The sequence below is a fragment of the Aspergillus clavatus genome, genomic scaffold, assembly GCF_000002715.2.
Source record: "Aspergillus clavatus NRRL 1 1099423829805 genomic scaffold, whole genome shotgun sequence".
Taxonomy (NCBI): domain Eukaryota; kingdom Fungi; phylum Ascomycota; class Eurotiomycetes; order Eurotiales; family Aspergillaceae; genus Aspergillus; species Aspergillus clavatus.
This window is the reverse complement of record NW_001517094.1, coordinates 947,523-974,549: the sequence shown is the minus strand read 5'-3', so window position 1 is coordinate 974,549 and position 27,027 is coordinate 947,523. Positions and strand designations below refer to the sequence as shown.

The following is a 27,027-nucleotide window of genomic DNA, read 5'->3' as shown; positions in this document are numbered from 1 at the left end:
TGGATAAATATATACTGTAAGAGAACTGAAAAAGAGAGAACGCCTCAATATGCCTTAGGATTCCGAGAATGGCCGATCCATACCAACCTTGTATTGACGATGTTCAGGAAAATCCATTGAACAAGTGCTTATTCTTGCTTCGTTTCTTTTGAAGTGGTCTCTTCAGGAGTAGCGCTGGTTTTCTTACCGGACGTCCTGTACTTACTCTGTTTCTCGCTCACGTAACGCCAGGTTCTGCTCAGTCCGGAGGTGAACAAACCCTTGATACTCTGTACAGTACTGGGCCAGCGGATCGTTTTTGAAATTGATGCCTGCACCTCCTTCTTGAGGTTCTCATCATCAGCTATTCTCTGCTCGAATGGGCCGCCCTGTCTCGGGCGCACTACTTCCGAGTTGCTGTCGCTGCTATCTTCCATCATTTTGTTAAATGTGGCGCGCGGAATCTCGAATCGCGACTGATACTGGAAGTACAGCTTCTGTTTGAATGACTCGGGTAGCCGTCGCACCATATTGCCGCGCTTCACGGGGTCCATATCCTGTGTCAGTCGCACATTGGCGTTGGGATCATCGATCCAATCTTCTTCCAAGCAGCGTTTGTCGTTGAATGTGACGTTAGGAAGATTCTCGATGAGGGGCGCATATAACCGCCGGAAATGAGCCATCTGACCCGAGACGATGTTCCTAACTTTCCGAGGATCCTCAGCCGGTAATGACATACGAAGGTCGCCCATATAACTGATTCCCGCGATAGTCGTGTACAGCTCAAATTCGCTGAACTCGGCTGGCAGTAAGAGCAATGCCACCCGGACCGCCGACAGCAAGTTCATCTGGTTGGCTAGGCGCACTTTGGGATGGTCGCGCAGAATCTTCACGGGTTTTTGTAACCGTCCAGCGAGATACAACGTATCCCACTGGGTAAGATCTCTGCACAGCGTGTCGAGATTCACGACACCGTACTTAATCAGCGTGCCATTGACGGTCACATATGGATTGAAATATACGCCCGCTCCCAGTTTGTCCTGAACTTGAGACACCACGTAAGACCCACAAGAGCCTAAGCCAGAGTAATGGTCACGGTGTTGATTTAAGTTCAAGGCGTGCCAATGCTGAGAATATGACACCCCAAAGATGAAATCGATCATTTTGCCCTTGCCTTGCTGCATATTCTGGATGGCTGCTGGGGCAGACGGGTGGCATTGGCTAGAGCCAGCCGCACTGCCGGATTGCGAGAAGACGCCGGAGCCATATGCGAAGGCGTATCGAATTGGGGCTCGAAATTGCCATAGAATCTGACGCAAGGCTTCCTTGAATTCTTGGTTGATGATCATATGTTGGTTGACACCGAAGTCCTTGGACGGTAATTCCGAGAAAGCAGATATTGAAAGATCGGGGTTCTCATCCCAGTTCTGGGGTTCGGAAAGCGATGCGGAGGTCGAGAATGAAGCTGTCGAGAGCGACGGCGAGTAAAGGCCATCGCTGGCAGTACTCAATCTCGCGCTGGGGCTTCCGCTGAGAGGGGCGTGGCCTCCGGATGGTAGAAGCGTCTCAATGGACGAATTCGAGCGAGAGTCGTTTGAGAAAGAGCGTAGAGAAGGCCGCGTTCGGGGGCATCGCGGAATCGACGGATAAAACGAGCGTAGACGGGCGTAAGAACCCGGTCCAGTTCTCACAAAAAGAGTCTAGGCGCGACTTGCATTAGCGAATTTACTCAATAAAGGACAGATCACAAGGAGAATGAGAGACAGCCGTACGGTCACTTCCTGCATCGTCGGGAGTCCGGCGATGAAGTCGATAGCAGGAGGTGCAATAGTATCACAAAACAAGGAGAATTTTATCAAGTTAAATTCAAACCATTCTTTCAAGCAAGCACAGAAAAAGTGAGAGTCGAAGCTAAGTGATTTTAATTTCGAAAAGATGGAAGGGATATGGCCGAGAATCACAAGTACAGAATAATTATGGCCGACGAGGAACATCGATAATAATAATCACTGAAATCACGGGGCGGCGCCCAAGATCAGATCTGACGTACTCCGTATTCTCGGCAGCGTTCTCGGCCTGTCCAGCGCGGTGGTCCGTCAGTGGAGCCTGAGTGCCTCAGGCAGTCAAGGCTTTTTGTTTCTCTTGTTTTCGTCCCAAGGCGCCTTGGGACCTTGGCCAGGCTCATGGTTCAAGGTACAATAATGAAGGCAAGATAGGAATGTTTCTCCTTTGGTGGTGTGTTTGAATCCCCAGAAATTCTCTGCCGTGGATATACAGCCATACATGAATGCATGGGGGGAATGTGCTTCTTAGAAAGTATTGCGATAAAATAGACATCCCAGCCAAAATCAAAAATCTCTCTTTCGCCCTTACGCCATGCTGCCCATAATACGTACAAGTGGACGCACTTTTTGATGTCTTTTCCTTCTTGTCCTCTGCACCGACCTCTCTCCTCCCTCTGCCCTCAATGCCCTACCTGGTTTTCTATGTCCACATCCTCCAATGGCTGTTCCCGTATTCTGAGGGTATAAATGAAAGTTCAAATCGAGAGCAGACCCAAAAGCGTATCAGCCCAGCGCAACGAACGGGAATAATAGTGTAGAAGGCCCTATCTTCCCATCCAATAGAAAGATGTACCAAACCTCAGTTCACCGAGCTTTTAGTCCTCGCGAAGGATGGACAGTTGGCCCATGGCAATGGGAGTAACGTACTACGGGACCCCTCGAAGCAGAGTATAACCCAAACCGATGTATTGGTCAACTTCAATCGCAATTAGATTACCCAGCGATAACTGGCATAACGACCGGCAGTTTCACTCTTGCGGATAATCTTGACCACCTGACCTCGTCGCAAACCCAGATATCTCGCCACAGGGTCGGAGACCTGGATCCGGGGAAGCTGCGACTCCTTCAGTCGGTATCTTTGGAGAAGGTTCTTCTTCTCCTCGGGGCTCAGCAAGACGTGTTTGGGGACTAGTTCGTGCCGAGTGATGTTGACTAGCAGATCCTGCTCCTGGAAATGTTCACAAATACGGCCGGGAATGCCGCTCAGCAGGCGCACGGCAGATGGCGAAATAGGGGTCTGAGTAATGAAAACTCCGGTGTGGAAGTTATTCTCATCGACGAAGTGATTGAACGCGCGAACTTGCTTGGTACCAACACCAGACGAATCGGCACAGAATTCAACATAAATCGTACCGCAATCAGGTTGAGGATCGGGGTTAGCAGGTGTGGGCAGAGGTGTGTATTTGGCTTGCATAGCCGCTGTGGGGCGAGCGCTGATTTTCATCTTGGTGCGGCTGTTCAAAGGCGAAGAAGAATATGTAAGATAAGCTCATGGCAAACTCCAACGAGAATGGGGGCAGTCGCATACTCAGGATAGCCCACGGCATCGGAATACTTGTGTCTGAACTCCTCGAGGGGAATTTGGATCTCCTCTTCTGTGACTTCGTAGCCCTACAAAGAACCATATCGTGTTAGTTGAGCCGCATGACAACGCAACCTGCAACGCCGAAAAAACTCAAAGAATCACTGACTCGATCCGCCAGCATTTCGAACACTGTTCTCCAGGTTCGCCAAAGTCTGGTCATCTCGCGGTCGGCCTCCGCGGAGCTGGTATATTCTTCATCCATGGCTGAAATATTTAAGGGCTCACCCAGTCGCTATTCTGAAACGAAGATTGTAGCAGGGATGATAGGAATTGGCCGCCCAAAAAGCGCTAAGCAGGATGTCGAGCGCAGGAAAGAAAGGGCCGTCGAAAAAAAGGTTGATAGGTGACGATCTGGAAATTGATAGAGAGCGAAGTTCTCGAAAAATCGGGCGGACCTGCGCTAAAGGCGCCAATGATAAGCGCGCCGGCAACACAGAAATCAAAAGAAATGGCCAGACCAAAAGAAGACAGCGGCAGAAAAAAAAAGAGAGTGAGAGAGCGGTTGAGTTTGAGAAAGTAAAGAGAGGCACGAGTCCTTCCCCGTCTTTCCGCCTAGCTGGCATAATATTATTACTACCACCACTACTGACGCCCTATTGTTAATTTCTTATCGCTTCTGTCTTACCATCCCCTTTCCCACTCCTGGGTTCTCTCTCTCTCTCTCTCTCTCTCTCTCTTTCTCTCTCTCTTTCTCTCTCTCTTTCTCTCTCTCTGTGCGATTGATCTACCACCGATCAATCTCAGCTCATTGAGTTACTTCCCCCCCTCTCTTCCTCTTCCTTCACTTTCCCTCCAAACCCTCACCATGGCCGACAATGCCACTTCTGCCACGGAGCAGAAGGTCAGACCGACCAAGCCCAACGAGGAGACCTTCAAGGCTGATCTCGCGCAAGCCGAAAAGGAGCATGCTGCTGTTCAAGAGAAATTGGTATGTGATGCCTCATTGAAGTTATATCATTCTATTTCCCTCACTGTTTTTTGTTGATTGATACTTCGCACAGTGAGACAATTCTCATATCTGTGCTTTTCTCCTGGTCCCTTACCCCTCCTCACGAGAAACCACCCTCACATCCCTTGCCTACATCTCTCATCTTTCTGCAAGGACTTGTACTCAATGCATTGTATAACCACACGTTCAGGATTGATATTGACTGTGCGCAGAACCAAATCAAGGCCAAGATCGAGACCGCCAAGCCCAACAACAAGGACTCGCCCGCAGCCAAGAGACAACAAGAGCTTCGTGCTGAGCTCTCGTCCATCCGTCAAAAGCAGCAGGGCTTCAAGGCCTCGAGATCAAGCACCCAGGAGAAGATCAATGCTCTGGAGTCGACCCTCAAGGCCCGCATTGCGGAGCAGAACAACTCCCGTGGCCGCATGTCCTTCAAGAATGTGGAGGAGCTTGACCGTGAAATCGTGCGTCTCGAGAAGCAGGTTGATTCGGGTACCATGCGGTTGGTAGACGAGAAGAAGGCGCTCGCCGATGTCTCGACACTGCGCAAGCAGCGCAAGAACTTTGCCAGCTTGGAGGAAGCCCAGAATGTCATCAACGACCTCAAGGCGCAAATTGCCAGCTTGAAGAAGACGCTCGACAACCCTGAGGCTAAGGCCCTTAGCGACAAGTACACTGAAATCCAGAAGGAGCTGGATGCGATCAAGGCCGAGCAGGACGGCGCCTTCAAGAACCTCAATGCCCTCAGAGATGAGCGGACTAAGCTCCACGGTGAGCAGCAGCAGAAGTGGACCGCCATCCGCGAGATCAAGGATACCTACCACAAGGCCCGCAAGGCGTACAAGGAGTATGAAGATGAGGCCTGGAGAATCCGTCGGGAGAAACAGAAGGCTCAGCGTGAGGCATTTGAGCGCGAGAAGAGGAAGAAGATCGCCGACAAGAAGCTCGAAGAGGCTTCCCGGCCTGCCTATACCGACGAGATCCTTATCGCCCAGGGTCTCATCCGCCACTTCAACCCCTCCTACGATTTCTCCACTCTGGGTCTTGAGGATAAGAAGGATGACTTTTCCGCCTTCCGTGCTCAGGTTGGACGTACCGTTGACGATGCCAGCATCAAGGGCATGAAGGTTCTGAAGAAGGATGACCGTGACGAGGACTACTTCGTCGGCACTGGCAGCAAGAAGGGAAAGAAGGGCAAGAAGGGTGGCGCCAATGGCACCGCCCCAGCTCCTGCTGAGACCGCCAAGTTCAACCTCAACGTTGGTGTCATCGAGGACTTTGCCAAGGTTAAAATCGATCCTCCCATGAATCAGTCCGATGTCCCTGCTGTGGTCGAGAAGCTTGCTGCCAAGATCACCGAATGGAAGAAGGACCAGTCTTCCAAGACTGAGGAGGTAAGCCAAATTCCTCGGAGATCTTCCCGAAGTAGTAATGCCCTGAACGCTAATTGAAATTTTACAGAACATCAAGAAGGCCCAGGAAGAAATCAAGCGCCTGGAGGAGGAAGAGGCACACTCTGACAGCCAGCGTGCTACCGATCATGCCAAGAAGGTTGCGATCGAGAACAGCGGTGTCAACGGCAAAGTCTCTGCCGAGGCTGAGCTGAAGCAGGAAAACGATGCCGCCGCCGACGTGTCCGAGGAGCTCCAAAAGGCCTCCCTCGAGGACAGCGCATGAGAAGACATACTCACGATATAGACTCGGACCGTGCATATCTACACACACACACGCTTCATTGCATCAGCGGGTGCTTCTAAACGTTCTAGATCTGCAAGAGCTTTCTGAAGTTTAGCGTTCTCATTTTGCTTGTTATTCAATCCCCAATATCCATTTTACCTACATTGCCATCATGAGCGCTTGCTCCTTTTCTCCTACCTGACTGACACCACCCCTTGAAAAAAACCGGCAGATGCCACGGAATGCTGGTGCCCTTTTTGCCGTGGCTGAACTTGAGATTTATTTTTCTGGCTTTGTCTTTATATATCTATTGCAGCCTTTCGTCTGGAAAGATTGCTGGACATTTCTCCTTGTGGAATAAAATTCTCACGTGTAATTTCACATTTTTCTCCAGTTTGTTTTCCTCTTCCTTCGCAGCATATGGGAGGATAATGTTTTAAGGAATAGGATACTTCTACCTCCTTTCCTCTGTGATAGTTTCTTTTTGGACTCCAAAAGCATTTGCAGAGAAAGGCAAACCGATCGGGTTAGCGATTCATTTCAGCCTGTAAGTAACGACACGAGCGTTGGAAATACACGTTTTAAAGGGAGTGCAAATGTTCGTATGAACAGGATAGTGGTCTACCATCGGCTTAAGCAATCATGGCCAGGAGGTGCTGTGTGCTTCTTTTGCACATTTTGATTTTACCTCTAATGGCCAAGCACCTCTGCTAGAAAACCTGCAACGGCATCCAACTGTTCAGGGTCCTTGAGCCACCGCTCGCCTGGCCGTGAGCCTGGAAACAGCCTGCAGACCATCCTTGCATACCCCAGTCGAACCAGCATGTCGTGAACCAACGTAGGAGTTCGCAAACCCACCCGCGCATCAGCCTCAAGGTAACTTAACAGAATTGGTGTCTTACACGTTGAATCGGGCAGCTCGTACGATGGTGCCTTGGTTGCGGCCGGGCCGGGAATACCAGAGGTTCCAGTAAGCAGCTCCAACCCCAGATGATCCACAAAGGCCTGTCGAATTTCTTCATCATCTGCCCCTTCGTAGCGGCCCATCTCCTCCAGAAGCGGAAACCACCCGTTCAGCCCGATGAAGCCGCCAACTCGTCCCCGAGCACACAGTAACGCGCCCACTGCGACAGCCATCCCCTGTCCTAGCCCCCCGAGAACCACACGACGACTGCGACCCGCTAACCGGTTGATCTCCTCATCTACAATACGGAGCGTGTACGCCACGCTCTCCCTGAGGCCGTCCATTGCCGCGGGGCCGAGCCGTCCCCCTGGGGAGGGCGACTCGAACCAGCTCCCCGGGATGGTCTGGCAGGTGTCTGTCTGGCGGGGCTGAGCGGAGGGGAACACCCAGCGACAGGAGGGGAAGTGTTCAAAAATAGAGGCTTCCGTGGACTGGATCTGCGACATGGCGAGCCGCGCGGCTAGCTCTGGGCCGGTGCTGTGTATGTCATGGAGCAGGATGACGGTGCAGGAATGCGAGGGTGTGGATGGGAAGTAGACGTGGCGGGGCGGGAAGAGCTGGACCATGCTGGGAGAGACGTGCGGTTGCAGCTGGAAGGAGTGATGGCTTCATGCTGCAGGTTTGTAGAGGGTTTTGTTGGGAAAGGGTTAAAGTTAGTGATGGGAGTTGTTTCCAAGCGTTGATCACTACTGTGTTGGCTGCTGGGAAGGTACGTCCACCTTTGGCTTTTCTTTTCCTCCTATGTGGTTTTTCTGTCTGTCTGTCTGTCTAGTTCTGGGAGATGAATTCTATAGATCTTGATCTGCGGACTCAAAAGAGACATACATATCTAGTAGCTAACTGGTGGAGAGACGGGCGATTGTAGGTGTGGGGGAATGGTTAACCGCTCTCCCAGGCGTGGCGGTGCTCAATGGTATATACTCTTGTGGTTACTGGTCTGTGAGAAATGTTGGATGCCTACAGCCATACCTACTATCTACTACCTAACACGTTAGAATCTTGTAGAAAGAGGCCACTTCACTGTCTTGATATCAAGACTTCTTATCGCTTCTCGTCTTCTGTACAGCCACACGAAACCAAACCTGCCGAATCCGGACTTCCCGTGCCAAGTGCTTGGTTCTGAATTCCGTGATGCGCTTTTTATAACTTCTCTTCTTCTCCCCTCTTGCTTGCATTCTATGCTCACTGTTTCTCATATTGTCCTTGCGACGACCCACCTTGAACCAAGTGAGCCTTAATTTACTGTTTATCCGCCCGGGTTCCAGTCTATAACTGCCTCACCACCTATCTAAACCTACTCTATATCTCGATACTTGCCAGCTGTTAGTGCACTTGTGTTCAGCCCCATATTCATAGGTATTGACTCGGTCTGCTGACAAAGACAAAGACATTATTACCTCTCTTCCTTCGACCAAGACCACGGATTCAGTCCTTCATCCTGATCCTGAAGCATCCTGAAGCATCCTGATCCCCTATACGCAGTAATATCGTCGCTGCGCCAGCCACCACCTCACTGTCAACATGTCCTACAATAAGCCTGTAAGCATCTCCAGCCACACCATTGTCTCTTGGTCTCATCGACGATTTTCTACTATCATGCACCATATCTACAACCTTGATGACCTCCTGTGCTAATGTACTATCTCTAGGACGGCCCTCCCCCCTCATATCCTGCCCCTGTTCATGATGCAGGCCCATACAACACACCTCCCCCTGGTGGCGCGAATCATGACATGTACAATCAGCAAGGCGGCTACTACCCTCCTCCCCAGAACTATGGTCCTCCCCAACCAGACTACGGTTACGGAACTCCTCCTCCCCAAGGACAGCCGATGTACTATCCCCCGCCGCAGGGATACCCGCAACAACAGCCATATCCTCCGCAACAACAGCCGGGATACTACGCTGATGAGCGCGGCGGTGGCTCGTCGGGCGGTGGTATCTGCGCTGGTATCATGGCTGCCCTGGCATGCTGTTGCTGCTTGGATATTCTGTTCTAAGCAGTGAGGGAGACGCGAAACCAACAGCAGAGGATCGGATGGGACATGGGTCCCATCTCTACAACCGGAAAGGGGCGTTCTCACGAGCACGCTGTTTCTACATCGAAATAACCTTTCTGTCCATCATTTTCTTGACTTCATTTGCAATGGCGCTGGATCGGGTACGGAGCATCGTCAGGGTCGGGGCTCGTCATATCTCTTTTTCTTTTCTTTTTTTTTTTCTCTTTTGTGTGTATCTTTCAGTCGCTCGCTCCATTGCTCATCCTTTCGTCTGGGTGGCTCTTTCCTCAAAGTCTTGTATATTCTTTTGTCCGTGGAATCGTTTTAGATATTGCTAAACAAATAATCATTTCCGCACTCGTGGATCAAACCGTCCAACTATATAAAGGCCTCCCTCCCGGTATGAAATGAAGGTAATAAGACATGGTATTCGTAACATCATTATCTAGGTATGTAAGCAGAACACCAAGCATGATCATAACATGAAGCGCAACAAAAAAGCCAACAGGGTATCCAAAACAAACAAACCAAAAAAAAAAACACAACCCACGACTCTCCTCCCCAACCTCACCCCCCTCCCCCCCATCCCATCCATCCCCTACCGCCCATCATACGAACTCTCCCCACCATACCCATACGGATCCACCGTCCGATACGACCCCGACACCCCGCGACTCCTCCTCGACGCAGACCGCGGCGGCGGCCTCCCATCCACAGATGAATGCTCCTCAATCACCTCGACGACGTCGTCGCCGTCCGTGCGCGACGCAGACATCACCGACTCCTCCACCGACACATGGTCGCGGGGTCCATGCCGCTGGTCCTCGACCACCTCGATCGTGTCGCCGCGCCGCGACCGCCGCGACCGCCGCGTCACCCCGGACTCCGTGCCCGTCCAGGTCATCGAGGTCGCCGTCGCGGTTACGTCGTCCGCCGGTTTGTTGTTCAGCCCCAGGCCCAGGTAGGCCAGGTACAGGAGGAGGATGAAGCCTGCGACGCTGCCGAGGACGATGCCTGCGACGGTGCCCGGGGTCGGTCCGTCGTCGAGGCGGCCGTACGAGGCTGGGATGGAGACGGTTTGGTAGCGGCGGTGGAGCGCGGGAGGCATTGGGAGTGGGTGTGGGAGTGGCAGTGGGCTCATTTCTTTTTGTTTTTTTTTTTTTTTTTTTTTTTTTTTTTTTTTACGTCCTCCAGGTTCTGGTCTCGGGGCCCTGGTAAGGAGTTTCGCGGGAAGATTATGGACAAGGGAGAGATAGAGAGGATGGTTCTCTCGTTTTGATTATTTTCTTTGCGATGTTATAGGTGTGGTGGGCTGAGCGACATGAGTCTGTCTGTGAAAACGAGGGTTGACACTCTCGCTGGATGCGCGAGAGGGGGTAGGATCATTGGCATTTGAAGAGGAGGAGAATCGGAAGAGAAGAGAGGAAGAAAAGAAAGAAAAGGGAATGGTGGCAGTGACACAGTAGATGCAATGCATTTAGTAAGGGTTGGGAGATGAACGATTGGGCGGAGCGTTTGATTTAAGCGGTGGCTGGGAAGATCGATTGTTCGCTGTCACATCGGGCCATCCTATAGGAACCACAGCTTCCGGGATGACCTGCGGCATAGGTAGTTACGATCTCTGAATGTGACGATGGAGAATTAATTTGGTTTAGGTGATATGCATGCCAACAGCGCAGTATGGTCTACATGAAGATACGATGGTTTAGATTCCTTTCGCAATACACCAACTTCCAAAATCAGCTGCAAGATCCACATCAGTCGACCTGTACGCTCTCTCGCAACCTAATAAGCTCCCTTGCGTGGGCTGTACTTCGGCTGCTTCGATGCCTCCACCTCCGAAAGTGCAGTCAAGACTGGAGTGGTGTTCGCCAGCTCAAAGCTCTCCAGCTTGGCACCTGCCGACTCCAGAGCCCACAGCGTCAGCGCAATCCAGTTGGTCCCGCGGTAGTTCAGGATACCCTCCGGAACCGGGAAGCTCGTCTGGGGGCCGATATTGCTAACCAGCTTGCCGTACTGGTATCCGTTCACGTACAGCTGCACCCGGTACGCGGCGCTCGTGGTGCTGTTGCCGAAGTTCAAGTACAGCGGCACGTCCCAGCCGCGGGGGATGTCGAGATCGAATCTGGCGCTGTAGAACCCGATGCCCGGCTTGGTTAGGCCGTCAAGTGGACTGGCGGATTCCCATCTCGTGCTTGGAGGCTGGGGCTGGTGGAACCCTTGCCGCTCGGCGTACAATCCGCCTTCGTTCAGGGGGCCTCTGATCTTGTCCTGATAGTCCTCGCCACCCAGATTGCCAGTCAGCCTCCAGGTGATGGCATCGGAGTCTCGGCCGGAGAGTTTATAGGATAGGATGCCACGGGGGTTCTTCATCTCGTCTGTGCCGACAACCCAGTTCTCGTCGAGTCCCATTGTGTCAACAACGACAGTGAAAACGTAGGGCTTGCCTGACTCAACCTTAGGTAGCTTATAGGTCGAGTTGTAATCCGCGTCCGCGTTGAGCCCAGTCCAGGATCCTAGAAACGTTCTATTCAACCATATAGAGCTTCCAAATACCGAGCCACCCTGGGTGCGCACGTCGAACGTGGTTTCGCTACCGTCCGCTACAAAGTGGCCGCGGTAGATCAAGTAGCCGGCATGAAAGCCGTAATCAGATGAATACAGCGACGTCGGAGTGGTGAGAGGTCGCAAGGTGTTGGGAGTTGTCTTCAGGTCGGCAGCCGTCCACGCGGAGTCATCGTACGAAGACTGGATCTCAGGTAGGGTGTCAAGGTATCTCCAATCCAAATTCTTCAAATTAGGCAGTTGAATCTTAGGAGGACTGTATTCAACCTTGGTGGACCAAAACCCGTTCTTATCCACATTGACTTGAGTCTTTTTGCCATTGATAAACAAGTGCTTGGCTGTTTCTGGGGCTCCGATCACTTCGAGGGGGGTCGTTGCATTGAAATCGGCGGTAAGATAGAGACCAGAGCCCTTGGTGTATGCCGTTCGGACGAGATAACCAGCCTTGACAATAATGGACGACGCAGTGGTCTTTTCCGTGCTGTAGCCTGTTGACGAGCCATCCTCGTCCAGCTGTGGTACCCAGTAGTTGTACGCGGAATTTCTATCTGGAACAAGAGTTTAGTCTGATCCAGGTGATATTGAGCCGCAGCAAGACATACCAAGAAGGAGGACCTTGAGGTCATCAATCTGAACGATACGTCGCGTAGCAGATACATCCCAAGCAACCACCACAGCACCGCTGATGTTCTTCGATTCGATTCCGGACTTGGACCCTTCGACGATTTTAACGTCGGATGTCGACGAAATGGCGAACTCGTGATGTTCACCGGGTCCGCCGTACAGCACCAGTACCTTACCATCTGCAAATTTCTTCCAGGTAAACACCTCAGCAGTCGAGTAGAGGATATTGGTGCCCGCAACTTTGTAATCGGCAACATGAACCTTGGAATCGCGGCCATTCAGTGACAAGGTGCCACCAAGCTGGGGAATAGTGACTTTGCCAGCACTGGTCGGGAGGGTGAGCTTGTAAGAAGTGGACTTCTGGCTGGTGTAATCCGTGTGTCTGACAACAAAGTACGATCCAGTCCCGTTACCAAGCAGCGGAGTTACAATCAACTCGGCAGTATCGGCATATCCAGTGGTACTCAGGCTACCAGGAGTAGCCACAAGGTAGGATGGCGATGCCTTGAGAAAGTTGCCAATCAACTTGAGCTCACTGTACTTCTCCCGCGTGATGTTACGAGATTCGGTCAGAGGCGAGCCGTAATCGTAGGAGGAGTATCCTCCGGGATGACCCAGATTCCCCCAGTTTGTTCCGCCAAAGGTCTTTGCCGTGTTAGCCATTTGTTTCCACTAAAGAGACAGATGAGCCCCTACCATGTACAAGTTCAGAATGGCAGACCCGAAGCTTAGGTCGTTTTTATAGAAGACTCTTTCGAACTCGTGGTCGACAAGTGCAGCGCATGCTGCAAACCCTGGACCACCCCACGGATCGAAGGCACCTGCTTGAAACTGCGTAATGTTTAGAGACCGACAACATAGGGGATCCGGAGATGCCCACCTCAACGAGAGAGTACGGGGTGTTGGGGCTTTGCGCAAGGTGATCCTTCCGGAAATTGGTAGGCAAGCTACCTTCTGGCCACACGCTTGGATTTCCCTAGCTCATGTTAATGCTTGCTCAATCATTTGTATGTCCGGAAATGGTCCATACACAATCAAAACCAAGGCTTATGCAAGTTAGCAAAATGGCTTCCAATTGCAAAGTGATGCAACTCACGGATAGCTATCATGGCCATAAATGTCAACCTCTCCATTGCCCGTTCCAGGAGCATTGTGTCCTCCTGCATAGGCATCGTTGCTGATCATTGGGACCACAATCCCAGCGTCACGAGCCTGGTCGATGACATATTGCATGTAGTCTGGATCAGGGAATTTCTGATCACAGCAAGCGCCGCTGTACTCATTCTCAGGTTGGTATAGTATCACTGGTCCGCCGTTTGTGATTTGAGCTTTGGCGATAGTCTTGGCCACATTGGAGATGTAACTATCGAGCGGTTAGGGATAATAATGCTCTACTCGCAGAGACCGGAATCATACTTGTCGGTGGCCTTCAAGAACGCTGGATCGGCTGAGCGCAGAGTTCCATTAACCCTCTGCAACCATCCGGGGAACCCACCGCCAGAAACCTCGGCGTTGATGTAAGGGCCCGGGCGTGCAAGGAGATAGATTCCAGCCTTCTTAGCTGCGTCGAAGAATGGTTCTAGGGCAAAGTTCCCCTCGGCAGTGTATTCCCCCGGCTTTCCTTCAAGAAGCGCCCAGTCGATGTAGAATGAGACGCAGTTGAAGCCCAGTGCCTTTATTTTCTGGAGAATATCAATCCACAGCGAGGGGACCGGAAGTCTACCATACAGTTAGGGTCGATCTCGCATCTCAATGTCTTCTCGGGTAGGTGCAATACCTGAACGGATGGAATTCACCACTGAATATCATGATCCTCTCGCCATTGATGAAGAGAGACTTGTCATCCCAGGCGACCTATCGTCGATTTGAGTATGCCATACTGGAACTGAATTGGTATCTATGCCGGCTAGTCACATACATGTTTCTGCAGCAGTTCCCGCTTCGCAGGGTCCGCGTGCTCTGTGAGAGTGAAGCCATTAAGCTTGTGTCTGATGGACGCACTCGCTGCCTGTGTCGCCAACAAAGCAACCGCACAAACAGAGAGAAGCTTCATGATGTCCCTCGAGAAGAAACCCAGAAGAAAATAGGACTGAAAACCCAAAGAGAGGAGGATAGCATAAAGCCCTCTCTGGTCCGGTCGTGTCTAATATAGGAGAGGACTGGACACCCCGCACATTCTCCGGAGAATTGACATGAACTTGCTAATCCTAGCCATGCAGGACTCTCATCATTGCACCGAGGCCATCGGCATTGTTCCATTCCAGCATAGCAGACATCCAGAGAGGAGAAGCGGATCTCCGGGGAAGAGACCAGACCCGATCTGCCACGGGGGTTGTACTCTCTGTGTATGCAATGCATAATTCGTGCTAAAGAAGGCCGAGACGGAGTCAATTCGAATTAGGGAAGGCGAACGAATGCCGGAGATGTGGAATGTCATCATTGCGGACGATGCAAAAGGACGCAAAATTGGACCGCCAATCCTCCACAGCTGGTCTGAGCGAGTGCTGCGTGCTGGCAGAGTCAACTATAACAATAATGGCCAAATGCATGCACGCTGTATATATTGCGGGGCCGGCCGGGCTGTATTTTTCCTCATATCGGAGATGCCTCCGGCGATGATCCCTGGTATTGTGATGATCCAGCAACAGTTGCATCGATCCATGCTCGATTTGATATGTGACTTACACACATGCAAGGAACAGGGTGTGTATTGTTGTAAATCTCGACGAGAATCGTGTTTGTCGCTGCGATTTTTCCTCATCTGGTCTTAGCAGCCCAAGCTTTCGGATGGCTGAGATGGACACGGGACCGCGAGAGTCTGTGTGGATCATCAACTGTCAAGTGGAGATTGTGGAGTCAAAAGGCATCAGTCAGCTTCACTCATGGCGTTATACTTATATATCTATCCTGCGTCCCTGTGGATTGCGTCGGTGGATATGCTTGTGGAATTGGGGACCCTGGGCATCTAACTCCGTATGTACGATCTGCTCCATGGATATGTACCCGATTTCAAAACCCGAGACAATCCTCCCGTGCGATAGTCGATATGGATTAACTCTCTAAAGAATACAGGCAAGTGAAAACCCCTTGACTACATGTACTTGTCAACTGTAAACCGCGTTCTCAACGCTTGGCCGTAATGGTAAAACAACCACGGCACTGGCATGAATGCCAGCGTGATAAACCCCAACACACTGTTACCCCAGCCCAGTCCAAGAGTCTCATATAAAGGCGCGGCGGCCAGATCCAGAAAGGCACCAAAAGGAGATCGGATGAGGAGGTTGGCCGCGAGGGCGGACGCTGCCGTCGCCGCTCCGAAGGCATCGACGAGATAAATCTGGCCGGGGATGACGACGAATAAAGAGCCGAAGCCGATAATGAATGTCCCGATGATTGGCACTATCCAGTGTGTATGGTACTGCGCACTCCAGCCATACATGAAGCACCCCAATGGGGCAATCGGAGCAAGCCACTTCATTAAAATAAGGCGTTGTTCAGGCTGGCCCACGACTCTGCCTGGTGTCTGTCTCAAGAGCTTATCGCTAACAACAGAGAACAGAACGAGACCGAGCAACATGCCAAGCCCTAGGCCAAGGTAGGCCAATCCAGAGGTTCCGGCGTCGAATCCGTAGACCCCTTGAAATACCGAAGGGAAGGTGGTAAACAGTAAGAAGATGAGGCCGAACATAACGCCCGTGTATAGCGAGATAAACAAGACGATCGGCGAGAAGATCAACATCTTCACAGGACGTGTAAGGGCATGCAACAGCATCTGACGGGGTGTCTCCTGTTGTTTCCCTTTGGGCTTGGTTATCATGGCGTTTCCAGTCTCTTTGCGCATTCGGTCAGCTTTTCGACTCAACAAGATAGCCGCACTCGTCTCTCGCATAAAGACGACCGTAGCAATTCCAAAGACCCCGGACTGAGAGCGAACCTGGGTTAGGAAGACTGCATATCAATCATGGGGGACCATTGTATCTTACCAAAATCAGAATGATCCGGAGTGTCCAACGCCAGCCTGCATACTGAGAGACAAACCCTCCAATGATTGGCCCCAGCACCTATGCTCCGAAGCCTCCTGTCAGTATTGGAATTACCAGGGAGAGCTCCTCTCCAAGATGAGATCACATACGGGTCCTAATATTGGGCCCATGGTGAACAAGGCCATGGCCTTTCCTCGTTTCTGGGGGGCGGTGACATCCGCAACTGTCCCACCACCAATACTCATAGGACCTGATGCAGCGCATCCGCATATAAATCGAAAGACCAGGAACATGCTAACGTTAGTGCTGAAAGCGCAGCCTGCTGTGAACGCAAAATATAGAGTGTTGCAAAGGTGGTAGAGGATGAGGCGTCCGTACAGCTCCGACAGCGGTGCAAGAATGAGAGGGCCAAAGGCAAACCCAAGCACGTAGAGGCTAACTGTCATAGCCTCCACAGTCGAATCGGTGACTTTGAACTCTTCGGCCAGCTGTCCTGCCCCAGGAGCAAACATGGTGGCCGCCAGGTTTCTTGGAACTGCGAATTAGCGAGCTTTCACTATGTATGTAGGTCTTTTGGTGAGGATTTCGATACTTACGCATTCAGCGTCAAGAGGCTCACGACTATGACGTGCAGATTTCTTTTGCGAGATGACCAATTGAGCGGATTCTCGGGATCATTGGGACCGTCCCAGTCAACCTCCTTGAGCTCTGCAAATGCCTCGTCCATCTCGTTTGTGAGCAGTTGGGTCTTGTTATTCACTTGATCTGCGCTGGTAGCTGTAGAACCTTGATGAGAGTCCAACTGGGGCTCGGAAGGATTTGACATGGACATAGTTCCAACTCGAGTGAATGAATTGATTATGATAGACTCGTCTCATACGGAGAGACATCATTTAAAAAGGAACAACTTGCTTCCTTTGACTGGGGTCAAAACCCCCTTGGCCCTGCTCCGTCATGGCGGACATAAACTGTTTAGCTAGAACATTACATTGGAGAGGAGCATCGGGACGGAGCATCGGGGCGGAGCATCGGGGCGGACGAGTTGAAGAGGAGGTATAAGTATACTCCTATAGATAATAATCTATATGATTTATATCCAGTCACATTAGTAACCGAGGAGACTAAAGGTAAATGGCAGAAATTATTCCAAGGGGGCGGAGCTGACCTCCACTGACCGAAACCCATGTCCATGCCATATTACTTCCTACCTCAAGCGAACCTCATGCCAGTCTAGTAGACTAGTCCATCGAATCAAAGTTTCTGGCAATGCTCACCTGGATCTATCGCAGTGCTTGATTGACTCCTTTGAATGTCTAGAGACGAAATATGGCAGATCACGAAGAACCTCAGCTTCCAGAATGGGGGCCGGGCAAAACAGCAAGAGGCAGAGCACGCCGGCCAAGTAGCAGACGTCGAGAACGACCACTGCTTTCCTGCCTTCTTTGCAGACAAAGGAAGTGAGTATGAACATGTTTTAAAAAAAAAAAGAAAGGAATTCTGAGTGTTGAACAACAACAACATCTAGGCTCCGATGTGACCGACAGCAACCATGTGGGACCTGTACAAGCAAAGGGTTGGGCTCTACTTGCGCTTACATGTCCAAGCCGATAGATAATCCGCAGCGACGGCCAAATGTTTATGAAAGGGTCCAGCAATTAGAAAGTCTAGTAGTCGACCTGATGCAAAAAACGTCAACAAGCGACTCGCATCAAAGGCCGTCTGTAATTGCAGCGCACCCAGATTCTCCTGCAGCTTCCAGGGATCGATCATTTGCAGCTTCCCCATATGCAGATCCCTCCAAAGGCAACTCCCCAGCATCTGATTGCGGCAGCTTGCAGCACACTCAATCGAGTACCAACTACGTCAACAGCTCTCACTGGGCTGCTGTTCTTGATGGGATTGCTGAGCTGAAGAATCATCTCGACGAGAACGGAGAAGTTCAAGATGATACTTCGCTGGATGATATGTCCTTTGCTGAGCAGGGCGGTCCGCAACTACTCTATGGGTGTAGCAGGCTTGTGACGAAGGAAGAGATTCTGGAGGCAATTCCAGAGCGGCCGGTTGTCGACCGGTTGATCTCACGCTATTTCAATTCATTTGAAATGTCCCCAGGTTAGCACCACCTCCCGAAATGCCTGGTGTGGATTTAAAACTCATGAATCATCAAGCGGTACTGCATAGTGTCGAGTTTTTAAACGAGGTATTGGAGACTTCTCCCCCATCCCCCCCCCAAACCCGGCCTGCTTGAGACTGACTGGCGGCTCAATCCAGTATGAAAGATTCTGGGAAAGCCCGTCGGAGACGCCAGTAATATGGCTGGGCCTCCTGTTTACTATAATGTGCCTCGCAATCCAGTTCCAGAAATCAAGGTTGGATCCAGGGATACAAACCCCCGCATCCTTGTCGACAGAGCATGACCTTCAAGGCAAGATTGAGCTTTACCGGCAGAAGGTCGTGCAATGCCTCGTATTGGGAGAGTATGCTAAAGGGGGTCCATATGTGCTCGAGACGCTTATGCTGTATATTGCGATGGAGTTATTTCTCCGGAGTGACGCCGAGATTGGAGTATGGATCCTGCTGGGAACAATAGTCCAGCTGGCAATGCATATGGGCTACCACCGGGACCCCCGTCACTTCCCCAGCATGTCTCCCTTTACAGCTGAAATGCGGAAGCGCGTCTGGGCTACAATCGTTGAGCTTGACCTTGGACTCTCTACTCAAATGGGTCTTCCCCGACTGATTAAGCATTGGCAGACGGATACAGGGGGCCCATCAAACCTCCATGACAATGATTTTGATCGATCCACGGCTGCTATGCCGGCGTCGCGGCCCAAGAATGAACTAACACCTATGCTCTACCGTCTTGTCAAGGCAAGCATGGTGGCAGCGATTGGCTTTGTGTGGGATCTTGCGACTGACACAAGGCCATGTTCCTACACCGAGATCATGAAGATGGATAACATGCTTCAGGACGCACATAGCGCAATTCCAGCATGTCTTCAGTGGCGTTCCATGGCCCATTGCATCATGGATTCGCCGCAGATGATTATGCAGAAGGTCTTCTTGGAGATTATGTTCCACCGTGCACGAATTGTTTTGCATCAAAGAAACCTGCATCGCTGGCAAGCAACCCTGCAGAATGACTACTCCCAGCAGGCATGTTTAGATGCAGCCCTCAAACTTCTCGACTATCAGCACGTCCTCCAAGAAGAGACCCAGCCGTTCTGCCGGTTATATCAGGAGCGATGGCGAGTCTCCTCTCTTATCAACCATGATTTTCTACTTGCCACTAGCATTCTGTGCTCATATCTACAGCAAGCTCATGCACAAGGAAAAGGAGGCGCGGGCTCTGTGATTGAGGCGACTATTTGGACATCACTACAAAAAACATACGACATTTGGCTCCATTCGAGCAGCTCTTCGAAGGAGGCACAGAAGGCAGCGAAAGCCCTGAGCGTGGTTCTCGGAAACCATAGTTATACCAATAGCGACAAGGCAAATGATGAGACAAACTCACTGCTCTCGCAGGTTTCACCGCCAGCATTTCCCAATGATACCACCTGTACAGATTCTCAAGGTAAGTGTATAAATCGTACCCCTTCGCTACCGTATTCACTAGCGTTAAAACCTAACAATCGGATGCTCAGGGAGTCCTGCCCGTTTCAATATCCAATTCCCCGTCTTTGATGCAACCGTGCTAGCTAATTGGTCTCCGACATATGACGGCATTGAAAGCTTTCCAATTACGACACCCGCCTCCAGTGTCGACTGGCAGATGATAGACAGTAAGCCCTGCTGTAGTAGCCCGTTGTCGTTGCTAGCTTCGTTAACGAATTTCCGCAGCGATAAGCACCATGCAGAGTCAAGGCGGCGAATGTTCTCAGTTTCCAGAAGGCGCTTCAGGACGTCAATAATGGCATTGGTGTTTCGCCTAGACCAATATCTCAGAATGTCTATCTATTATAGAAAGTAGCCATGCAGCACTAGTATCTGAAACCCATAACGTAGAGAAGAACAGGTATCAAAGTAATAAACTTATGGTGATCAACTCCTCTGCCCTATCCTTGCCATTCCAAAAACCTTGCAGATTTTCCCGCGATAAAACATCCGGATTTGTCAAGATACAGAGAGAGCAGCCTTTCAAAAGATACCTGTCGCAGTCATAGTGCCCGAGTAACGCTCATGGTGCATGGTGTCCGAGTACTGATCCAGAATCATTGGCAAATACGTCGTCGACCATTCTTCTTGCCTATCAGCAGTATGTTATGCCTTGCAAGCCTCTCAGTATGCAGGGAGCCAGCCCAGACAGATCAAAGTCGACAATTGAATTGCCACAGCATGATAAGGCTAAGATGGGGTCATGATAATTGTTACTATGGTGAATATCACCATGAGTAAACTTAATGGCACAGTTGTCTGGCAAGGTCCTGACTGAGTGCGGATCAGGCATTGGCCTTTGATATGAAGGTCCAGCTTCTGACATATAGATCTAATACTTCCCTCATCTCTACTCATATTGATTCCAGACCGATGCTGCTTTTTTTTTGTCTGCCGCTCCCTTGGCCTGGTCACTGAGAAGTACGAACGAGTCCAGCTCCTCCTGGAAAATATAGCAGCGAGTGTGTGCTAAGGTCACTCACGGTAGAAGTGGTTGGACAGCCTTGATCTGAGCTTGGATCTTCCTCCCTAAGTAGACCAGAAACGCGTAGCAATAAGTTCTATTCGAGAAGCAATATTGGTTTCCATGTCGTCCAAGCAGACATCGAGCCTTAGCCGCTCAGGTACATGCTCAAAGCTTCCAGATCATACCAGTAAGCCGGAAGATGCCGAATCTCTAATTCAAAGGCGCCATCTTGTGTAAGGGGAATTTGGGTTTAGATACGAAGAGGTAGGTCTCTGAGATGCCGGTGATTGTCGCCAGTGATTGTGGCAGACACGCAGCCTTTGTAAGTTTGAAGGACAGGCATGCATCTATATTTCTCATTTCCAAGATACAACACTCCCCCTCGGCAGAGCAGCAAATCCACCCAGTGACGGGAAGGGTGATGATTCACTGGTGCTTGGCTCGATCTCTCGACTCTCAGAAAAGTCTGCGGACTGGCTATATCAGCCATATCTTCGATACTGTTGCTGTCTGATGGACAGTTAGGGTTCAGCTATGCCATGATGTTTTGATAAAAGTGCGCTGCCTGGCTTGTTTTTATTGGACTGTGTTCTTGATTATTCTGCTAGCAGGATTCACCGATAGTAACCAGAATAGAGTCAAAGATGGTCACATTACTAGAGAGATTGCATCAAATCAGCGATTACGGTATCACATACTTTGGAACGCTGGGGCTTAGGGGCAGTATCATGCCTACAAGTCCATCCCTCCAAATGTGTCGCTTATTCATCCCCATCCAGAAGCTCTGGAGTACCTGCAAATGAAAGAAGCGTAAATCCAATTCTTTTTTCCCAAACACCGTGTCAAAGGCTAGATACAAAGTGTCCCAAGTCAGTTGGCATGACGCTAGTTATACAGTGGTGTTGAACCGGTCCTCTTCGTCACCAGCCTTGGTCCATGTCTCCCGCTGATCCACCTGCTCCTGCTGGTCCTCGCCCAAGACGAGATTCTCTTGCATCAGCGCCTTCTCCTCTGCCTCGCTGGGTGCCGTGGCGGACATGCCTTCTCCGGTCGCCTCAGCGGCAGGTGTCACCGGTGTCGATGTTTGGGGTGTACCCTCCTGCTGCTGGTTTTGGGTGATGTTAAGTAGTTCGGGCTCGTCATTGAAGATCCGCAGAAGCATGGCGCGGCGGTCTTCTTTGGGAAGCATCAGGTTGACGGAATGCAGCGACCTCCAAAGCGGGAGGACCATACGCTCGCTGTTTGATATGTTAGTCATTTGACTTTGGGCAGAGAACGAAAGAAGATAATGTACCTGAACTTCTCCTCGGGCTCGATGTACAGGATGCAACATCCCATCTCGATGTCTCGCACACGTTCGCCAATCTCGCCAAGATCCTTCCAGCCGCCATCAGTGACCTTGGGGAACATCTCCACGAGAAGCTTGCGCAAGGTGTCCTTCTTCGTCAGGACGACAGCGCGGCCAGGCCCAACCCAGGGCTCAAGGATTCTCAGACCGTCCGTCTGGATACGCCAGCGGCAAACGTTGGGACGCTGTGCATCCTGCTTCACAAACATCTTCACACCGCAGTGCACGAACTTCATGCCATGACCCTCGTTCGCCACCAGTATGTCGCGGGCCAGAGCACTGGTGTAATAGATGGTTCGTGTGGGAACGGCCTGCGCATTACGGACCATAAAGCGATCCCGTGGGAAGCGCTCGGAGATCTCAAAGAAGTTGAAAATTGGGTCGAGTTCCTCATACTTGGGATCTAAATACTTGAATGGCTCCTCAATGGGCTGACCAGGCTTCCGCTTCTGGGGGCGCTCAGGCCGTGCCTCGGTCGAGACAGCGGGTTGAGCAGTTTCCGTAGGAAGGGGAGTCGGGGTGACATCGGAGACTTCCACATCCTCAACCTCAGGCGCAGGGCGATGGATCGGTCGATCACCGAGCACAACTTCGGTATCATCCTCCAACTTGGCCTTCTTGGCCGGAAGCTCATCTTCCATGGACTCTGCGTCTCTCTTAGCAGGGGAGACTTGGTTGGTAGCAGAGTAGGGGAGCTGGTGGGTGGCTTCAGCAACGGAGGCATTCTTCGAAAGTTCCTCCTCTACTTCTGGACCCGGGACCACCAAGTCGTCTAGCGCTTCGATCTTCTGCAAAGGCTGCCCATTGCCATGCTTCTGTCTGTAATCGAGCTCTTCTGCCAAGGCTGCGACGGTGGCCTTGGGGATGACCTTGGAGGAATCCTCTGGCTTGGCGCGAATCTCGGACTTCTTCTCGAGGACAGTGATGAAGAAACCACCAGTATCCTGCAGATGGGGGTAGATACGGATGCATCTGTCAAGAGGCAGATCTGCATTCTCTCCTGTAGGAGGGAACATGCCTTCGGCAATCCGGCCCAGGCCGTTGATGCCTTCGCGCTCCCTCTGCTCTTCAACCTCCTTCCAGTTGTTGTACATCCGGCCTTCGCGATCCATGACCTTCCACGAACGCACACCAGCGGCTCTCTTCAGGCCGGGCAATTCCTTGCTGCAGTCAAGGATCTCCACATTGGCCGCTCCGCCACACCGGGCGATCGCACTAGCGACGACGGCCTCGTTCTCCACCGGATTCATACTGCAAGTAGAGTAGACAACGCGTCCACCAACCTTCAGCATCTGCAGGGCGCGGACGAGAATTCTGACCTGCGTAGCATACAGTCCCAAAGCATTGGCTGGGCCCCATTCTCTCCAGACGCTAATGTTCTTTCTAGCAGTTCCATCGCCAGTGCAGGGAACATCGGCGAGAATACGATCGAACTTCAGGTATCTGTTCTTGTGGACCTTGCCCTCTGCATCGAGGCGCGGCGGCAGCCTGATTGAGGGGTACATAGTGGCATCATGGTTTGTGACGATCAAGTTCGGCGAGCTCAGTCGCTTCATCTGATGGACAAGCATGTGCGCGCGCTTGAAGTCGGAATCGTTGGCGATGAGAAGACCCGTTGTCCTGCCGTCATCACTGAGGCCTTCTGGCCCAATAGGCTCCGGGCCCGCAGTTCCATCCTTCACCTGCTTAGTGACCTGCTCCATCGCCTCTTCTTCTCCCGCATGGAGGAGTTCCATCAATTGCGCAGACTTGCTTCCTGGTGCAGCGCACATGTCCAGCACTGTCATACCAGGCCTGACATCGATGAGCAATGGAGGAATCATGCTCACAACCTCCTGCCGGGTGATGTTACCGACATCCGTCTCGGCGACAAGAAACTTCTGAAACGACGCAAATGGTTTGAATCGGCGAACAACATTTTTGGGAGTCGTCATCCACCATGCGAGCTGGTCCGGATACCAGGGAACAGGGCGAGGTGGCTCAACAAAGTTGCCCTCATACTTGATCGAGGTGATTTCGGGAATATAGCGGTCTTTGAGCTTTTCCTGAACAGCAAGAGCATGTCTTCAAGGCGTGTCAGAAATGCCCAACATATCATTTGGTGCTTCGCGCATAACTGCATGCGCAAAAGATGCTCGTGACGTACCCTTTGGAACCAGTGAATCGGAAGCTGTTAGGAAGATCTCTCCGAAGCGTCTCCCAGAAAGCTTCTCTCTCCTCCTCCGGGATGAAGCCCTGCTCCGTATAAAAGCGCTCAAGCTTCTCATTCGTTTTGGGGATGTCCGCATAATTTTGGCGCTGCCCGCGCCCACCACCGCCGCCGCGACCACCCTGCGACAGAGAAATGTTAGAGAGGCAACGGTTTCTTGACACAGTACGACCAATTGGGGGTAAAGATGACTAACCTTTCTACCACCACGTTTACCCATGGCGAAGAAGTATTTTCAAAATGATAAAAGCCGAGACGCAGTGATTTACTCAGCCTGCCTCTGCGCAAAAATGATTCCTCTTCATTAATGAAGCGCCGAAAAGTAAAACATCCCGCATCGGATCATTCCTCGGGCCGGAGCCGGATTATGTCATGCTCTCTACATGCATGCATTCTAACTACAACGAAGCGAAAGCACGAGATGATTGACAGTATAATCGGTTTGAGGAGGGAAGTGTCTCCTGGTTTGACGTATCAGGGCTTGCAAGCAATGGCTAATTTCGCGCATGCCTCAATGAGTGTAGGCTAAATACCGTGGAAAAAGGGGTTTCCCCCAATGCCCCTGACCATGCCCTTACAACAATCGCATAACTACCAGCTCACCTCAAGAACGCGGAAAACACAGAGAAAAGGCTCAGGCCAGTTTGCTTCCAATGTTGGGGCTTCTTGCCTGTAGATTTGATTGGTCGTTGACTGTCGTCGGCTACGCAGAATACATCCGATGCATCTTTCAGCCATGATCAAACTACAGTCATATTGAAGGAAAACTTGAAGGAAAAGAAAAATACACATTTTGAGTATATCAGTCAACAGTTGTGTACTGTACAGGACACGCTACCTCTGCAACTACCACCTCATCTATCTATTAACCACCAACAGGACAAAGGAAACATAACTGGAGAAGCGGCAGCTGCCATGAACTTGAAAACATCAAGAAAAACCAGATGGGCTGTGTTTACAAGCTGTTCCGGCTCATGTCACTGCGGATACGCTGGTAATCCAGGATGCCCTCAATGGATCCAACAGCGCTCAGAGCGATGTCCTGATCCCAGAGTTTGCGGTTGGCGAAGTCCATGACGTCCTTCTCGGTGATGCGTCCGATGATGCGCTCGACATCCTCGGGGCTAAGACGGCGGCCGGTGGTGATGATCTGGCGACCAATGTCCTCGGCGACGGCGGTGGTGCCATCGAGAGACAGGAGGATGGAAGCCTTGAGCTGAGCCTTGGCACGCTCAACCTCGGCGGGGGTGACGTTGTAGCACATGCGAGACCACTCACGGAGGGCGAAGTGAACGAGGTCGTTGAGGTTGGTCAGGTTCTCGGAGACCATGTAGATACCCCAGAGACTATGATTCAGTCAGTTTCTGAGCGCTCCATATAGCTTGCTTGAGTGCCATGAAAGAAGTGAACTTACCCAGTGTCGCTGTAGCTGGTCGAGAAGCTCATGAAGCTGTTAGCGAGATTGTGGTGGTTGATGAAGGAGCTGAGACGGCTGCCCAGGTAGGGAGAGTTGCCCATGGCACGGTCCCAGTTGCCAACGATGGCCTGGGCAACGAGGGCAGTGAAGTAGTCATCATCCTTCCAGCTGACACCCTCAACAGCAACGGCAATGTGAGCAGTAGGGAGAGTGTCATCGCGAATTCTGACCTCCGATCCGATGAACTCGGGGGTACGCTTCTGCTCAGCGGTAAGGGCGAGGGCAGCGGAGGTTGGGGGCTTGCTGGGGAGGGAACCGAAGTGCTGCTCAGCGAGCTTGACGAGCTGCTCGTGAGGGATACCACCAGCACCAACAAGAACCATGCGGTCAGCGGTGTAGTTGGTCTTGATGTAGTCGGTCAGGTTATCGCGGGAGATGGTCTGGATGTTCTCCTTGGGGCCGAGGATGGTACGGCCGAGGGGCTGGTGCTGGAAAGCAGTGGCGTGCAGGTGGTCGAAGACAACCTCCTCGAGCTGCTTGTCAACCTCCTCCTGCTCACGGAGGATCACATCTCTCTCGCGCTCGATGGCAGCGGGCTCCAGCTTGGAGTTCTGGAGGATATCGGCGAGGATGTCGACGGCCTTGGGGACATCGTTGTTGAAGGACTTGGCGTAGTAGACAGTGTTCTCCCTCTGAAACCAATGTTAGCAGACTTGTATTTCTGATAAAGGATCAGTTCAATCGTCTATCCGGGTCGTACCGATGTGTAAGCGTTGAGGTGAGCACCCATGTTCTCAATCTCGAGTTCCAATTGGTGCTGGGTTCTCTTGTTGGTGCCCTAAACTGCTATCAGCATCCAGCTTACGATCTAAAGTCTCCACCAGATATATACCTTGAACGCAAGGTGCTCGAGGAAGTGCGCGGTTCCGTTGGTTTTGTCAGTCTCTGCCCTGCTGCCGGCATCAATCCAGACGCCAACAGTGGAAGTCTGAGCCCATGGCGAGTATTCAGTCGCGATCTATGATAGATTAGCGACATTGCGAGGCCATTGAGCTCTATTTCAAATTCAATTTTCGTACCGTGAAGCCGTTAGAGAGGGTCGTCGACTGGGTGGTGGTCGGCAAGGTGACGGGAGAAGCAAAGCCACGCTTCACGGGCTGCACGGCCTTCAAGGCAGCACGACTCCGAAGAGCCTGGTTGAAGTTGAACGCTAGGCGCCGAGAGGCCATTGTGAACGACTGAAGGTGAGAGTGGAGGGA

At 51.5% G+C, this 27,027-nt stretch overlaps 11 protein-coding genes across 11 annotated transcripts, besides 7 other annotated features; 3 read left to right on the top strand and 8 right to left on the bottom strand.

The window, feature by feature from the left end:
* Positions 1–128: 128 nt before the first annotated feature.
* ACLA_021320 (phosphatidate cytidylyltransferase) lies at positions 129–1,766 on the bottom strand (the record flags this gene model as incomplete). The annotated part of the gene is made up of 2 exons (XM_001268848.1): positions 129–1,679; positions 1,752–1,766. 2 exons carry the CDS (start codon positions 1,764–1,766, stop codon positions 129–131), a joined length of 1,566 nt encoding a protein of 521 aa, XP_001268849.1.
* A 985-nt stretch (positions 1,767–2,751) lies between these two features.
* ACLA_021310 (DNA-directed RNA polymerase core subunit RPB5) lies at positions 2,752–3,610 on the bottom strand (the record flags this gene model as incomplete). Its single annotated transcript, XM_001268847.1, has 3 exons — positions 2,752–3,277; positions 3,352–3,434; positions 3,515–3,610. The coding sequence occupies 3 exons, from the start codon at positions 3,608–3,610 to the stop codon at positions 2,752–2,754; spliced, it is 705 nt and encodes a 234-aa protein (XP_001268848.1).
* A 446-nt stretch (positions 3,611–4,056) lies between these two features.
* Positions 4,057–4,121: a microsatellite.
* Positions 4,058–4,121: a microsatellite.
* Positions 4,122–4,213: 92 nt separating this feature from the next.
* On the top strand, positions 4,214–6,034 carry bfr1 (putative nuclear segregation protein (Bfr1); the record flags this gene model as incomplete). Its single annotated transcript, XM_001268846.1, has 3 exons — positions 4,214–4,336; positions 4,570–5,751; positions 5,819–6,034. 3 exons carry the CDS (start codon positions 4,214–4,216, stop codon positions 6,032–6,034), a joined length of 1,521 nt encoding a protein of 506 aa, XP_001268847.1.
* Positions 6,035–6,724: 690 nt separating this feature from the next.
* ACLA_021290 (uncharacterized protein) lies at positions 6,725–7,564 on the bottom strand (the record flags this gene model as incomplete). The annotated part of the gene is made up of 1 exon (XM_001268845.1): positions 6,725–7,564. One exon carries the CDS (start codon positions 7,562–7,564, stop codon positions 6,725–6,727), a length of 840 nt encoding a protein of 279 aa, XP_001268846.1.
* Positions 7,565–8,440: 876 nt separating this feature from the next.
* Positions 8,441–8,466: a microsatellite.
* A 53-nt stretch (positions 8,467–8,519) lies between these two features.
* On the top strand, positions 8,520–8,998 carry ACLA_021280 (uncharacterized protein; the record flags this gene model as incomplete). Its single annotated transcript, XM_001268844.1, has 2 exons — positions 8,520–8,537; positions 8,648–8,998. The coding sequence occupies 2 exons, from the start codon at positions 8,520–8,522 to the stop codon at positions 8,996–8,998; spliced, it is 369 nt and encodes a 122-aa protein (XP_001268845.1).
* A 598-nt stretch (positions 8,999–9,596) lies between these two features.
* Positions 9,597–10,106, bottom strand: ACLA_021270 (uncharacterized protein; the record flags this gene model as incomplete). Its single annotated transcript, XM_001268843.1, has 1 exon — positions 9,597–10,106. The coding sequence occupies one exon, from the start codon at positions 10,104–10,106 to the stop codon at positions 9,597–9,599; it is 510 nt and encodes a 169-aa protein (XP_001268844.1).
* Positions 9,848–9,871: a microsatellite.
* Positions 10,107–10,138: 32 nt separating the features above from the next.
* Positions 10,139–10,181: a microsatellite.
* Positions 10,144–10,181: a microsatellite.
* Positions 10,182–10,783: 602 nt separating this feature from the next.
* Positions 10,784–14,240, bottom strand: ACLA_021260 (glycoside hydrolase family 35 protein; the record flags this gene model as incomplete). The annotated part of the gene is made up of 7 exons (XM_001268842.1): positions 10,784–12,111; positions 12,166–12,832; positions 12,884–13,163; positions 13,284–13,550; positions 13,604–13,906; positions 13,965–14,041; positions 14,106–14,240. 7 exons carry the CDS (start codon positions 14,238–14,240, stop codon positions 10,784–10,786), a joined length of 3,057 nt encoding a protein of 1,018 aa, XP_001268843.1.
* Positions 14,241–15,278: 1,038 nt separating this feature from the next.
* Positions 15,279–17,002, bottom strand: ACLA_021250 (MFS transporter; the record flags this gene model as incomplete). The annotated part of the gene is made up of 4 exons (XM_001268841.1): positions 15,279–16,121; positions 16,171–16,248; positions 16,320–16,698; positions 16,767–17,002. The coding sequence occupies 4 exons, from the start codon at positions 17,000–17,002 to the stop codon at positions 15,279–15,281; spliced, it is 1,536 nt and encodes a 511-aa protein (XP_001268842.1).
* Positions 17,003–17,167: 165 nt separating this feature from the next.
* Positions 17,168–17,208: a microsatellite.
* Positions 17,209–17,479: 271 nt separating this feature from the next.
* ACLA_021240 (fungal specific transcription factor domain-containing protein) lies at positions 17,480–20,084 on the top strand (the record flags this gene model as incomplete). Its single annotated transcript, XM_001268840.1, has 5 exons — positions 17,480–17,627; positions 17,962–18,282; positions 18,479–19,747; positions 19,818–19,955; positions 20,062–20,084. The coding sequence occupies 5 exons, from the start codon at positions 17,480–17,482 to the stop codon at positions 20,082–20,084; spliced, it is 1,899 nt and encodes a 632-aa protein (XP_001268841.1).
* A 1,599-nt stretch (positions 20,085–21,683) lies between these two features.
* On the bottom strand, positions 21,684–24,571 carry ACLA_021230 (tRNA (cytosine-C5-)-methyltransferase; the record flags this gene model as incomplete). Its single annotated transcript, XM_001268839.1, has 4 exons — positions 21,684–22,032; positions 22,089–24,206; positions 24,289–24,473; positions 24,548–24,571. The coding sequence occupies 4 exons, from the start codon at positions 24,569–24,571 to the stop codon at positions 21,684–21,686; spliced, it is 2,676 nt and encodes an 891-aa protein (XP_001268840.1).
* A 735-nt stretch (positions 24,572–25,306) lies between these two features.
* ACLA_021220 (mitochondrial processing peptidase) lies at positions 25,307–26,997 on the bottom strand (the record flags this gene model as incomplete). The annotated part of the gene is made up of 5 exons (XM_001268838.1): positions 25,307–25,697; positions 25,766–26,460; positions 26,529–26,606; positions 26,661–26,786; positions 26,848–26,997. 5 exons carry the CDS (start codon positions 26,995–26,997, stop codon positions 25,307–25,309), a joined length of 1,440 nt encoding a protein of 479 aa, XP_001268839.1.
* Positions 26,998–27,027: the final 30 nt, after the last annotated feature.